Source organism: Orcinus orca, chromosome 17 (assembly GCF_937001465.1).
Source record: "Orcinus orca chromosome 17, mOrcOrc1.1, whole genome shotgun sequence".
Classification (NCBI taxonomy): domain Eukaryota; kingdom Metazoa; phylum Chordata; class Mammalia; order Artiodactyla; family Delphinidae; genus Orcinus; species Orcinus orca.
Window position 1 is genome coordinate 68,261,180 of NC_064575.1, and position 14,819 is coordinate 68,275,998.

The following is a 14,819-nucleotide window of genomic DNA, read 5'->3' on the forward strand; positions in this document are numbered from 1 at the left end:
GAAGATTTTATTGTTTACTGTCATGTACAATAGCTGCTATGCTATATATAGGCAATGATCTCACCTGTACAAATCGGTCACGATAAGGACTGAAACATGGCCATTAGACGTGACAAGTTAGGAAGTCATGGCCGATCGTTGTTAATAGCCTCTCTGAGAAATGGTGAGAGCAGAAGCCAGTGGACAGTGGTTTGAAGAGGAACAGCACGGAGAGAAGGTGGAGACCTAGCAAAGATGAATTGTAACAATGGTGTACTGAAAAGGGAAATCCTCAGAGAGGGCAGTAGTTCGAGAGGCAGCAGGGTCAATGGAAAATACTTTCATTTATTTATTTTTTTAAATGTTTATTTTATATTAGAGCATAGTTGATGAACAATGTTGTGTTAGTTTCAGGTGTACAGCAAAGTGATTCAGTTATACATATACATGTATCTATTCTTTTTCAAGTTCTTTTAAAGGAAAATACTTTTAGATGGTGAGAGAATACTGAGCCTGGTCATGGGCTGAGGATGAGGGCCCAACAGGAAGGCAGGTGCAGAAATAGGTGTGGAGTCAGATCAGGTCCCAGAGTAGAAGTGCTGGCCTACACCTGAGAGAAGAAAGCTCTCCAGTAATGATAGAGACGAGTCGCTGGCGGGGTTGCAGGGACACGTGCAGGAGTCTGGGGGGGAGCAAAGGCAGTGGTGAGCCTGACGCAAGCATGTTCAGTTCTATGGCCCAAACCTATTACCATATTTCGTTTTCCTTTAGGTGCTTGGGGCACTCGTGTGGATCCTGGTCGCCTCCTCCAATGTTCCTCTACCTCTGCTGCAAGGATGGGTCATGTTTGTGTCTGTGACGGCTTTCATCTGTTCCCTCCTCTTCCTGGGCGTGTTCCTCTCTGGCGTGGTGACTCAGATTAATGCCAACTGGAACTTCCTGGTAAGGGATATTTAAGTCTCTTTCAGGAAAACGTGAGAAACTTATAAATATCTCATCCTGTCCTGAAATGCTGGTTGCCCTGTTCTATCTGTTGCCTCTAGCGGGAGAGAAAAGGTCAGAGCACAGAGGCTGCTATGCTGCCGTGTGGCCGGCCTTGCTGGACAGCAGGGTCCCAGCTTGCTCAGGTCCTGTGGTGACAGAGCTGAGCCATCTCTCTGTGATTCCCTTATGAGTTAGATGACCTTTCCGCAAAGACTGTTTTGTTTCATACAACAAATGAATCACGTTACAGTTATTGAACTATTGGAGAGACGGATGCTGTGCCATGTATCTTAAAATTTTCCATTGATTCCTGCTTCAGATATTAAATACGTATATTCTGTTCAGAAAACAAGTAGCTCTATATGTTACTCTCCAAATACTTAGAAAAGGAAAGGGGATATTTTATATTTATTTTCAACGCCTGTCCTAGACTGGCAAGAATTGATACGTTTTAAGAAATGCATTTCCCATCGACACCATTTTAAAAATTATGACGCCATTAAATTGGGTCAACTTACTTTCCCTTTTTCTCATATAATATAGGGAGCCTCTTTCATGTTTGTGGTTTTTCATTCTCTGGGACTGTCTCAAAATGGGCCCCAGTGGAGCATGAATTCCAACGCATGGTGGACAGTGCTTTAATGAAGTTCATGAAGAACCGCCATTAGGTTTCCTTCACGCTTTGGTGCTTAGGAACTTCAATCAGACCTTTAGTCGGGCTTTATATATGTTCCTTTCCGGTGTGGTAGTATTTTATTCAGCAGCAAGGAAAATATTTGTTCTTGTCTTATTTATAGACCATAAAGAGAACCATCATCCCAGTTGTCATCAGCAGTGAAGTCTAAGCAAATGCGGCTGTCCATTCAGTCAGCCCGGGGCAGACGGCACGGGTTAGTGTAAAGCTAAGGAGGAAGAGTGTAGTGTGGTGGTTATAGTAATGCACAGGCTTTGAGCTTAGTCTGGTTTGCTCACTAACCATGTAGCCTTGGGCAAAATATTGAACCTCATTTCTTCCTCTGTAAAAACACTAATAATAATACCGACCTCACCAGATGCTGTCAACGAATAATGGAACTCATGTAGTATACAGTGCTCAGCTTTGTGTCTGATTTATAGTAAGTGATCAGTAATCACCATAAGTCCTTAAACACGCTGAGGCGTGCACTTTGAAACTTTGAAAGTCCTATTTCTTAGGTTCCTGATACAACGTATCTCTGCATTTTTGCCTTGATTTCTCATTAATGATGAGAAAATATTTCTAATCATTACTCAAGTGATGAAGATCAAAAATCCCTATTTAAGTTACAAATAGATGCTTAATCTCCTTTTTCTAAATGCCTGGCTTTCCTAAAATAATTCATGAATGAATCAGTCAATCCCTAATGTTGGTGAGTGCCACCAGGCTCTTTTAATATCAGGCTTGAAGATGGTATTTGGCCAGTATGTACCAGTAGTATAGCCCTACTGGTACTTTGGTACTGGTTAATACATAGCCATTTCCCCAATCTACTGCCTCTTCCTAAGTGCTGTGCTCCCTTTCACCCTGGCCCTTTCCTGGACCTCCTAGTAGCCCAGCAGCTAAAGAGTTAATATCTGGAAAAGTAGTGAGTCTCCAGGATCCTGCAGTGCTCAACGTTCTGTCTAACTGGTTGATGTGCGCGCCTTACCAATGTTTACGTATTTTTCCAATATCACTCCTGGTTTTATTAGACATAACGTCCATACCCTTTTCTTTCCTTTCTTTTATATTGAGTCTTCGGTATTGAGTATAAGCATTAATATTAGGTTTCCTAAATTTGTTAGGTTTAATTAGGTTTTCTAAATTTGTATTTCTTTCCAATTTGTAGCATTGTATCTGATGTTCAGATACAATAAAACGTTGGTTTTTTTTTTTTTTTTTAATTAAACCACTTTATGGAAGGGACAATTGAAACTGCCAATCTGTTCCATAGGTCACCTGCGAAGTTTATCTTACGGCTTTCTAGCTGGAGTAGGCCACTCTTACTGAGGGGAAAATGGGGACAGCCACGCACAGGACACAGTGCAGCGATTGTTAGTACACAGTCTTGTCATATGGTGGACATACTTTGTGATTTTCTACATACTTAGTCATTTTTGACCGCATGGCTACCTTTGATAGATTTTTAAATTTATCTTGTATACTCTCAGCCAGGTAAATTTTTGAGCCATGCATATCATGGAGTTGTCACCAGATGGTAACAGTTTTTAATTGCTGCATTCTGGAATTGTTAGACATTAATTGCTCAGAAAAGTATTGCTTCCCACCCACCCTGTGATAACAGTTTAATGTCGCCTGTATGCCATGCATGAAGGAAGAAGGCGTGTTGATAAAGAATTTATTTTCTAGAAGTATTCATTGTGAGATATTACCTACAGTATGTATAGCTTCTAGTTTTTATTGCTCATGAGATTAAATTAATATTCATGGCTGATGTCCTCAGTATTTTTTCCCAAGCTTTCTAGTGTGGGTGTAAATGGTGAAATAAAAATATGATATGTAATAACATATATTAAGTGCTAAAAACTTGCCCCCTTCTAATTTGAGGAAAGCAGCAGATTTTAATTTTGAGATGCTTTTTCTTCATTGTTTGTATATGGACTGGCAATAATACCATTTCACCTAACTTTAAACAGATGTCATATTTATTTTTCCCTTTTTGGAAGATGGAGTGTTAAGGAAAGATATATGTTAGAGAAATAAAAGATACCAAAAAAAAAAAGGCCTTGTACAATTAAACATGTTTCTTCCCTTTCTTCCCCCCAAATGTAGCTGGCACACGTGACCATCTGCCCAGTGTGGAAATCACTTAATATTTTTAAAATGTCCTGAGCTATGTTTTCTGTCCCCACATTCATTCCCCTATTTGACCTTACAGAAAATGATGGTTGTCCTTTTTTTTAAAGAAGATGTTGGGGGTAGGAGTTTAGTAATTAATTAATTTATTTTTGCCGTGTTGGGTCTTCGTTTCTGTGCGAGGGCTTTCTCTAGTTGCGGCAAGCGGGGGCCACTCTTCATCGCGGTGTGCGGGCCTCTCACTGTCGTGGCCTCTCTTGTTGCAGAGCACGGGCTCCAGACGCGCAGGCTCAGTAGTTGTGGCTCACGGGCCCAGTTGCTCCGCGGCATGTGGGATCCTCCCAGACCAGGGTTCGAACCCGTGTCCCCTGCATCGGCAGGCGGACTCTCAACCACTGCGCCACCAGGGAAGCCCTGTCCTCATTTTTACAAATGAGAAAACTACAGCTCAGATTGACTATTATCCCTTTTTCATGCTGCCATTGTGTAAAACAGGATCCCCCTATATACAGCGTGGCTTTTTTTTTTTTTTTTTTTTAATAGTTAGTAAGTTTGACCTTGAGCTGAGAAGCAGAACATGGGCTGGAGATAAGAATGTGGGAAAGAGTTACCTGCTGCTGAAAATATTCAAGGCATGCTTGAGGCTGAGTTTACTTGAGGTGATGACAGGTGAGCTGCGCTCTGGGGTGCGTGAGTGTTGGGAAGATTGGCAGAAAAGCAAGAGCATGTGACGGAGACACAGAAACGGGATGGGGTCCTCTGCTAACGGGGGAGGGCCAAGGGCTTCGGACAGGTGGTCCATAAAGGGTGGTTCCCTGCCCTGCAGCCCCAGCATCGCCTGGGAACTTGTTAAGAATACAGATTCTCAGATTCCACCCAGACACACAGAGTCAAAAACTCTGGGGCTGGTGCCCAGTAGTCTGTGTTTTAACAAGCTCTTCAGGTGCTTCTGATACACGCTAACCTTTGAGAACCTCTGGCTTAGAGCAAATAATCTGTATTGTCCAAAACCATGAGTGAAATTGTGAGTGAGGAAGACCTTTGTGCACACATCCCATGCATAGCAGGAATTCGAATAAGATGTCCAGGGTGGCCAGATATAAATGTGGGTGTAGCTCTCCAGTGGTGGGGGATATTTAATGAGCACCTAGTATATGCTTGATCCTATGTTAAGACCTAGAAATACAATGGTGTACAAGACAGGCCTGGTAGTGGCTCTCAAAGAGTTTGTTGGAGTAGACAGTGGCAGTGAGGAAACGATTACACAACTGACAGAACAATTACAATTATGTTAATGGCCAAGAAGGGAATAAGAAGAGTGTACGTATCCTCTCTGGGCCACTGGGAGGCAGACTCTAAGATGGATTAGAAGTATAAGAGATTTTTTTTTTTTTTTTTTGAGGGAAAGGGGAGGGGATAACACCTTCAAAAGAGGGAGGATGTAGGATAAAGCAGAAAGGTCTTAGAGAGTGATAAAGTCTTGGCCAAATTAGTGAGAAGCTCCAGAGCACAGCCTTCCCTTTACGACTGTTGTGTTGGGGGAAGGTGGCCAGGCACCAGTATCGGCTCTGGGCCATCATTGGCTGAGGGTGGCCCAGGAAGAATGTGACCTTAGTTCACACACAGCAGCAGATCTCAAATCCACTGAAGCCCAAGCTGTCCGCTAACTGTGCTCCTCACAGCAGAACGTCAGGTTCTTTCTGGAAGGGACACGTGTGCGGCGCGTGCCGTGGGTGCTCCAGACCTTTTCTTGCTCCATGTGGTTCCACTTCTCCATCCGTGTTTGGGGCCCCGCTCCTCCAGGGTTCCAGTGTGCCTCTCTTCCTGAAGCAGAACTTAAAAGAGAGAGGGTAGAGGGCCAAACTGCAGCCCCTCTGACTGGAGTTGGTCTCAGAGCCACAGCTGGTCTTGGTCACCTCCCCCCTCCACTGACCATTTTAAACTCCCCTTGTTCAGCACTCATGGCTGCTGCTGTCCGAGGTTTACCTCGTGGTGGAATGCAAACCCTCCCTGGTAACTTTATCCTTTCAGGCCAGTATTGCTGCAGTTCTCCATTTTAGTCACAGTTGGGCAAGAGAGTTCTAACAGGGCCCCAAGTAGATCACCCGAGTTCCACATAGACTCCTTCCTGCCCTCCTGTGTGTCAGCAACCCTACCTTCTCTTGTCAAGATGGTGATTCCTCCTCTTGCCTTTTGATCCCTGAGCACAAAGAATCCAAGGTACACAGGCAGCAGCCGTAGCTCATAGTGCAATGGGATGCTTGCTGTATCCTCTAGCGAGAGTACATGCCCTGGGGACCAGGACCTCTGATCATGCAGAGCCCAGAGTTGTGGGGACAGCAGTCACAGTCTTTCATCAGGTAAGTGGGAGCGATGATGGTAAGAGGAGAAACTCCTTCCCCCCTTGGTTCTCACTCTTCCAATGAGGACACAACACCGTACTGAAAACTCTTTTTCACCGTGTCTATCGCATCCCGAAAGATGGCCACACATCGTCACAGGGTAGTGCCTCCAGGTGTGCCTTCAGCCAGCCATCCTGTCGTGCTCTCAGGCCAGCAATTTCTAGATGGTGCAGCGTACAAGACAACTCATGGTCGTGGGCCCATTCCCACTCCTCTGCTGAGAAGTTGGTCCCTTGGTCAGATGCTGTGTTGAGTAGATGCCTATAAATCAGGCATTCTGTAAGTCCCTGGATAGTCTTGGAGGCTGAGGTTCTGCAGGGAAGAAAAGCAAATCCATACTCAGAATGAGTGTCTGTTTTGTGAGAATGAACCATGTGTCTCTCAGGGAGGTAGGAACCGAGTTTCGTCAATTTGGTACCAGGTGCGAATAGCGCCATATCAGGGTCTCAGAGTCAGTCTCTGTTGCTGGCAGGTTCCGCCTTAAGAAGAGGCGGTAGCTGGGTCAGCTTTGGCAATTGGGAGTCCATGCTATTGGGCCTTGACGTAGCCTCCTCCTCCCAGCCGTGGCGACTCTGTTCCTGTACCCACAATGCCTCTAACCGGGTAACTGGTGACAAAGGCTGGTTGCATCAGCTGGCCGGGTCATTTTCTATACGTGCCATCCCATGGTGGGTGCTTCTGGTGGGCGTGACCACGTAACAGAAAGGTCACACTTCACACTGTATGCTTAATCCCATATGTCTGTCTTCCTGCTCCACACTTCCTTGTCTCTAAACCTGTAGCCTTTTTATTCTCCACGGCCCCGACTACCCTGCCAGACCCTTCACCACTGACCACAAGTCTCTGTATGTTCTCACCTTGGGCCGCTTTGCTTTCTTAACAGAGTGTGTGACATGCTGCACCACTCATCGTTGCATCATTCGGAAAATATCCCCTAACCTCTGTCTTTCCAAGCCAGCCCCGAGTGTGGCTATAATGCACGTGTAATGCAGCTGCTGTCCCTTTTCACCTTGCAACAGCGTAGCGTGCCATTAGAAACAAGCACAGGTGTTTTCTTTCTCCTTCATCTGGACCCAAGGGCTCCCCTCCCCCACGTGGCCATAGGTGTGGGCTGAGGAAGGAGGGCAGTCCCGTCCTGGTGGGTGACATGGGGGCCTGCGCTACCTGCTCACGCAGCAGACTTGTGCCCTGTAGCCCAGCTCAGCTTGATCGCTGATGTGCCCTTCCCATCTGAAGAAGCAGTGCTGTGACTTTATGAGTTGGTGGCTTTCATAGAACTCCATTCTTAATGAGCAGTTCCAGATACTTAGTCACTTGGTGTCTCAAGATCAAGTGTTTCTTCTCTCCGATGGCCCAGGATGACACCGGGAGCTGCTTTTCCAAGACGTGTAATTCCCCAGTACAACTTACATGCCTGACTTTAAAACCCTAGGAGCCTATGTCGTGATTTTGTCACCACCATTGCCATGAGTTCCTTACTACGTCTTTTCCTCCATCACTCTAGAGTGCGTAGGACCCTAAGGCCAGTACGGATAGCTGGACAGTATGACCCAAGCCATACAGAGTTGGGCGTGTAAGAAGTTTATCGGATGGTAACACCTATGAAAGCTGAAGGGGGAGGAAACGGGACTGGACAGGGAAAGCCTTTGGCACAACTCAGTTCTGATACTCCTGTATGATACTCCTGTAAAGGAGGAAGGAGGCAAAATTAAGCAGGAGTAGAAAGGTGGTATTATTGGGGGGAACGGTGTGGAGGGCTGGGGGACAGGCGCAAGTAATTGGTTGTGGGAAGACTCTTTCCGGTCAGAGACGCTACCATGCGTAAAGAGCATCAACCCTGAGGTACAGAGTGATTCCTAGGGACCAAGATGAGACCAGAGTGGCTGATGTTCAAAGAGGAAAGAGGGTGGCATCAGATGAGGCTGGGGAAGGAAGCATATTGTACCAAGAGTCGCAGGCCATGTCACCAAACGTTTCCCGTTCCTTTTAAGATGAAAGCTTCAAATGGAAATAACGAATGGTGATTGTAAGGTGTATAATAATAAATGGTAAGTACCTGCTGTAGGAACTGTTAACAAAAGTACACAGCGATGTGTTGATGGTGTATTAACTCACCTAAGACGACGTGAATTTTAAGAGCTGTGTGTCACATCAATGCAGCGAGAGATAAATAACTTAATCGCAACTGAGTTTTGTATGAAAATTTCCTCTGCTTTTTTGTAGAAGTATATGTTTGTTTTGTTTTTTAGAATATCGGGAGATAGGGTATTGAATTCAGTGATTTCATAGGCCCATAGTGTATGGGATGACAATCTAATGGATAAAAATAATAATTGCTCAAAAATAAAATGATTATAGAATGTGTATATAATTATATAACGATATAATATACACTAATAAAATAGATTTATATAATAACCCTAACAGGAGGTAATTTAAATGCTGTTTTACTTGAATTTTAAGGATAGGAATGCTACGGAACCTTAATCGAAACTGAAATTATATATTTTATTCTAAAATTCAGTGGATCTGAAGGTTTGCCACTGGGCCAATTGCAACGGGTCAGTTGATTTTCACTGGGATTCTAACAGCTTGACATTGCTGAGGGAGCCAAAAGAAATGGCAAATGCAGTTAAAGACTGTCTCAGTGTTCTAATTTTCCTGCACGTAAACTTCATTTGAAATAAGGAACGGAAGAAAAAATCTCTTCTTTTTCATTGTAGCTGTCTCCCTTTTCCACCCTCTTTCAGGATCTCGCTTACCATTTTACAGTGTTCGTCTTCTACTTTGGAGCCTTTTTGCTGGAAGCAGCTGCCACATCGCTGCACGATCTACGTTGCAATCGAACAATGGCTGTGCAGCCGCTCTTGAACGATAACCAGTATAACATCAACGTGGCAGCCACAGTAAGTGTTTGATGAATACAGTTTACCAGCGCTTCCCCTCCCCTGTCAAGGTCTCCAAGAAAGTCCTTCGGCAACAATAGTTTTCTTTACTAATAACCGTCAGCATTAGACATATAATAGCTGTTTATCTGTACAGTAGCCTTATGAGCCAAGTTGTTACCCCAGTGCTGTGGATGATGAAACTGAAGCACCGGGAGGCTGACTTCATGTAAGATCATACCTGTCAGCGGTAGTAGCTGACCTTGCACCACAAAGTCTACTTTGTGAAAAGAACTAATTGTGCTTTCTACCTGGTGTAACTTCAGACATGGTTAGGGAGGTTTGTCCTTCCCTTTCTCTCTCTAAGTGAAGCTGCCCTAGTAAACCTCTACATGCTTCAAGTTCTACATGAATCCCCATTTCATCCATACCCTCCAGTAGACGTAAATCTTTAGTTTCTGAGTTTTAATGACAGAAGCTAAATGCATGAGCCATTCATTTGTGACATTCCACTGAGTCCCTCACTTTTCTTTTTATTTCAATATACCTTAGAGAGAGGAAAACTCCTTTTCCCTAGTAAGAGGTATCAAAAGTGGTCATTCATGCAGGGGCCAGGTAGCCCAGTGTGGGTGAGTGAAATCAGCTGAGCTGACTCACAACAGGGGAACAACCTCGCTGATCAGATCATCGGATGAACAAAAGCATAAGCGAATTCCTAGTCAAAACAGAAACTCTCTCCTTTCAGGTGTATCCTCAACATATAATTAAAAATGCACCAGGCTTTCTTTTTCTTTTTTTGATGGGAGTCATTAGAGGTAGAATTTATCAGAATTCCTGTGCTTATAAGGCACAAACAAGAGCAGTACTATAAACAGAACTGGGGGGAGCCACGTGTATGCAGCCCCACAGGATTCTGAGATCAATGAGGATAACATAAATTCATAACCTGCCACTGCAAAGAGGACATGGAGGACAATTGTAACTACATGTGAGCAACTCAGAGTGTAGTTAAGATTTACACTTTGAGATTTATCATTTAAGAGTATCATTGCTGGGCTTCCCTGGTGGTGCAGTGGTTGAGAGTCCGCCTGCCGATGCAGGGGACACGGGTTCGAGCCCTGGTCCGGGAAGATCCCACATGCCGCGGAGCAAGTAGGCCCGTGAGCCACAACTACTGAGCCTGCGCGTCTGGAGCCTGTGCTCCGCAACAAGAGAGGCCATGATAGTGAGAGGCCCACACGCCGCTATGAAGAGTGGCCCCCGCTTGCCACAACTAGAGAAAGCCCTCGCACAGAAACAAAGATGCAACACAGCCAAAAATAAATAAATTTTTAAAAAAAAAGTAACAAATGCTCAAGTACAATTGGTGTCTTTAAAAAAAACAAAAAGAGTATCATTGCTCAAGAAATTTTGAAATGTCCTGAAATTTTATAAATCGTTTATGAAATGTGATAGAGGGTTTCCCAAATTTGACAAACCTACACTGTTTGCATGTCATTACAAATACGGTATAAAACTGAAATAAACTTTTCTAAGTTATTGAAATAAAACAAATTTTGATCAACCATGGAAGAGGAAATACTAGATTTTCTCCAAGATTACAAAATCTCTCTAATGCCGTTGTCTTATGAAGAGCACACTGTCTTGTGAAAAGGATATCAAAGAAAGTGGGTTTCCAAAAATAAGATGTATCAGGCAGGTAATAAAACAAGAATATTGTTGTTTTAGATTTGGGAATATTTGTGACATTTGTCAGCTTTTCAGAATCCATGGTGGTTGTGATTTCTTGTTCTAATTAAACTTTCACATTTGTACTTTAAAATAAAGTGGTCATTCTCATTCAACAGAAAATGCCTAGATCAGAGATATATCAGAGAGACAACCGGCAGAAGAAGGGTGGGGATAATAGCAGAATGGTAATTATGCTGTAAAAATGTTCTGTAGGTGGATCTGATATTCCTTCTCAGAGCTCTGGTTTCCTTGTAAAGGATTCCTGTACTACATATAATGTTTTAACATATTTAACTGCTTTGGTAGTTTTCTATGAATCATAAACCCCAAAAGGGTGAGGACAATACCTATTATCTGTTTATATGTACCAAATGTACTGATGTATACATAGCTGGTGCTAAAGAAATCCTTGCTGAATGCAAAGAACAGTGATTCAGAGCTAAGTACAGACTTGAGGACTATCTCCCACGCCAATCTGATGATTCATTTCTGTGGGTTTTCTCTCTTCAGCTCTAAGGTCACTTTCCATTGTCACAGAAATGATTTGCTACATCCTCAAGTCCTGATAGCTGCACTTTGCTTGGCTGTGAGATCACTGTGCAAATAGACATCTCCTCGTGAAGTTTTGAATATGTACCATGTTAGGGGTTTCACCACTGCTTAACAAGTGAGTCCAGTACGTGAAAAAAGGCTCACCCTAAGGCTGTCCACAAATGAGAAAATTATTAGGGGCCAGAACGTTGAAAAGAAAGGTTAATGGTGTGAGGGGATAAAATCATCAAGAAAAGAGAGGAATATAAACGATTCTCATTAGCGTTGAAGTATCTTTAAGTAGGCTGGTCAGTCTTCAGACAGTTGCTCCTTTGGACAAATGTTTTCTTAAAGTCAGGGTTATGAATCTGATGTGAATTGTTGTTTCTTTTTTCTTAGATTTTTGCCTTTGTGACGACAGCTTGTTACGGTTGCAGTTTGGGTCTGGCCTTACGACGATGGCGACCGTAACACCCCTTACAAACTCGCTGCCTGTGTGTTAGTTTCATTTGTGTACTTTTTTGTCTCATCAATTTGGATACCATTTTGTCCAGATATAACAACATCCCCAAAGTAATTTGTTTAGTATATGGAGAGAATCTTAAGTATGAGTTCTGGTTCATTTCATGGATGGAATTTTAATTTCAGTATGATGTTAAACAGAGAAATAGCCTTTAGTTTTACATCTGTCTCTTTCTCTTTTTCTTATTTTAAAGAAAATTTCCCTTTACATCCATAAAATACACAGATATTGTTCATGAGAAAAAGGGGTATCTCTTGTGTTTAGTTACTGAGTCACCTGAACCTTAATTTTAATAGGTAACTAAAACTCCTGAAGAAAAACACATTTCAAATAAACTTCCCACTGAACTCTGTGTGTTAGTGTAAAACAGAGATCGACACTCTTAAAAGGTCCAGATGGTAAATATTTTAGGCTTTGTGGGCCATTCAGTCTCTGTCACAACTACTCACCTCTGCTGTTACTACATGAAAGCACCAATAGACAGTAAGTAAATGAGTGAGTGTAGCTGTGTTCCAATAAGTTTTTATTTACAAAAACCGGCAGCGGCTGGATTTGGCCTGCGGGCTGCAGGCTGTCGTTTGCGGACCTCTGGTGTAAAACCTTGGTTATGGGTTCTGTATTTTATTGAACTGATCCTGAAAGGTATAAAGCGAATTAGAGAAGCCACATAGTATTCAGTCTCATGCAGTAATTACATTGCCTTTAGGTTAATGGTCAAATACTTACCCTTGAAGGGGCTATAGTTTCTCAAGCTAATTCAAGCAGAGTCTTGGGTACAGGAAAAATGAAATGAACCCTAGTTGCTTAATCCACCTAAGTGTTTCCTAACAACTGAGCAAAATGCTCATCTGGCGTCCTTAAAATGAGAGCCCCAGAGACCACTAACCACTCCTGGAACTGGTATCTAGCTCCTGATGTCTTACTGTGGGTTTATTTATGCTTCAAATGCAGCTGTTTACCCTGTGCATGAATATACAGATATTTATGTGTGGATATGTGAGGCTTTACCCAGTAGAGCTCTCCAAAGGGTGAACTTTTTACTTCTAATTCTTTTACATGACTCTGAGTTAAATTTGAACAGAGTACGAAATATAACTTCAAGTTGTAGATCCTCACGTGTTTAGAGAACAGTCCTGACATCTATTGAATATGAATAGCACAGAAAAGTATTTTAACCCTCCTCAGAGACCCTGGTCGTGGTAACATGCCAAAAATGGCTTGAAGGGGAGAACAAGTCAGAGTTAGGCCCCCAGCTCACACCACCCGTCCAGACAAGATACTTATCTCTTGCCTCAAGAGGGCTATACCTCTGGGAAAAGAGGGCTTTTGAATATTTTATACTTTCAACCCTTTGCTTTTTGGCTAAATCATCCACTACAAGTGCCATGTATAAGCTGGGCTGTTAGATTTCATGGAACGTAGAACAATCCTGAATGAGTAGCATAATCAATGCTCAATGATCAAATCCTGTTTATGTGATAATCCCTTAGAAAGAAGAATCTGATTAGGGTTTGGTTTGTGATGTAACTACAGAGATAAAAGGTATATTTACTATGCGGCAAGAGGATATCAGTCTTGTGACTTTATACTGATGTCATAGCTTTTCTATAATATCCAACTTCCCTGGTTTTTCTAGCTCCATGCCACACTCTTAACCCTGAATTATGAATTGTATATTACAGAGTCATATATGTGCCATAAGGATATATTGTCCATTCCGACTAGAATTGTTAAAAGTTAGTCTGCTAGATTTAGTTGTGAGATTGTATTTTTGTTTCCAAGGTATAACAGGTCCATGCTTGGTGGCATTAAATTAAATGATCTCATGAAACTGCTTTGGTGACACTTTTGTAAATGGATTGCTTCTAGAACATTAAGAACCAAGCCTAAAACTCATCTAACTGTGAATACTTAGAATTGTAAATTAATCACGATCTAGATTTGTGAGTTGACTGACAAAGCACTTGAACAAAAATTACGGCATTTGAGAATTTCTTTATATATCTTAGCTGTAAAAATGAGGAAGCGTTGGTTGGTTTTAAAATCTGGTAACTCCATGATGAAAAGAAATTTATTTTATAAGTGTTATGACTCTAATAAAGTATTCATTTGATAATCTTTTGGGGTCATCTTTTTTTATACAATTTACTTTGAAATTCAGTTAAAGGTTTGATATAAACTTGACAGATTTGGAGCTTCTAGACTTATAAGATATAAGAGTTCTGCTTTAAACATTTCTATGTAAAAGACAGTCTCTCAGGAAATGCCAGTAAATCTTTTTTCTTTGGTGAAGGTTCAGGAGGTGAGTCTTTGGAGGTAATATTATAAAGGAAGTTTAAATTTACTCTATTTTATTTAAAAAGCATTTGTATAGGTATAATATATGCCAGGCAGTGTTCTAAGCGTTTTTTCAAATATTAACTCATTTAATCGTCATCGTGACAACTCTATGGAATAGATATTATTGTTGCATTTTAAAGACGAGGGAACCAAAACAGAGACCTTAAGAACACCCAGGGTCATGTACCTAGCAAGTAGGAAAGCTGGGATTTAGACCTCAGCAGTCTGGCTGCAAAGTCCAGGCTCTTCATGGTCGTGTATCACTCAGTTCTCCCGGATTTTACGTATTTTATATATCCAAAAATATGACCCTTTTCTCCCAAAGAAGTTTTTAGAAGAATGTTGACTACACAAAACTGTTTCTGACAGATGTCATCTTTTAGAACTTCTTTTTTGTCACGACCAAGGGCTCATGAGTTTAGCTGTAAGAACTTAGGCGAAACCTGCATGATAGGGAAACAGTTAGGCCGCTTTGCTCTGCAAAGTTCTCCAGAGCGCTTAGCTGCCTGAATGATTTCTCTGGTCCGTTAATTCTGGTTGTGGACTATGTGGCTTCAGTCTGCCCCATCACCTTGCATCACGTCAGTCCTTTCCTGAATGCGCTTGGCTTTCTGCTCACCCCCCGGAAC

The 14,819-nt window shown here is 42.4% G+C and overlaps 1 protein-coding gene across 2 annotated transcripts in view; it reads left to right on the plus strand.

The window, feature by feature from the left end:
* The window catches only part of MAL2 (mal, T cell differentiation protein 2), a 27,644-nt gene extending 13,676 nt beyond the window's left edge, over window positions 1–13,968 (plus strand). The window contains exons 2-4 of one of the 2 annotated variants that reach the window (XM_049700679.1): window positions 751–921; window positions 8,931–9,086; window positions 10,913–11,711. In XM_049700679.1, coding sequence (XP_049556636.1) covers window positions 751–921; window positions 8,931–9,086; window positions 10,913–10,996 — 411 coding nt within the window. In that variant the 3' untranslated portion in view covers window positions 10,997–11,711. The other variant, XM_004265364.3, reaches the window with a different exon arrangement.
* The last annotated feature ends 851 nt before the right edge of the window (window positions 13,969–14,819 follow it).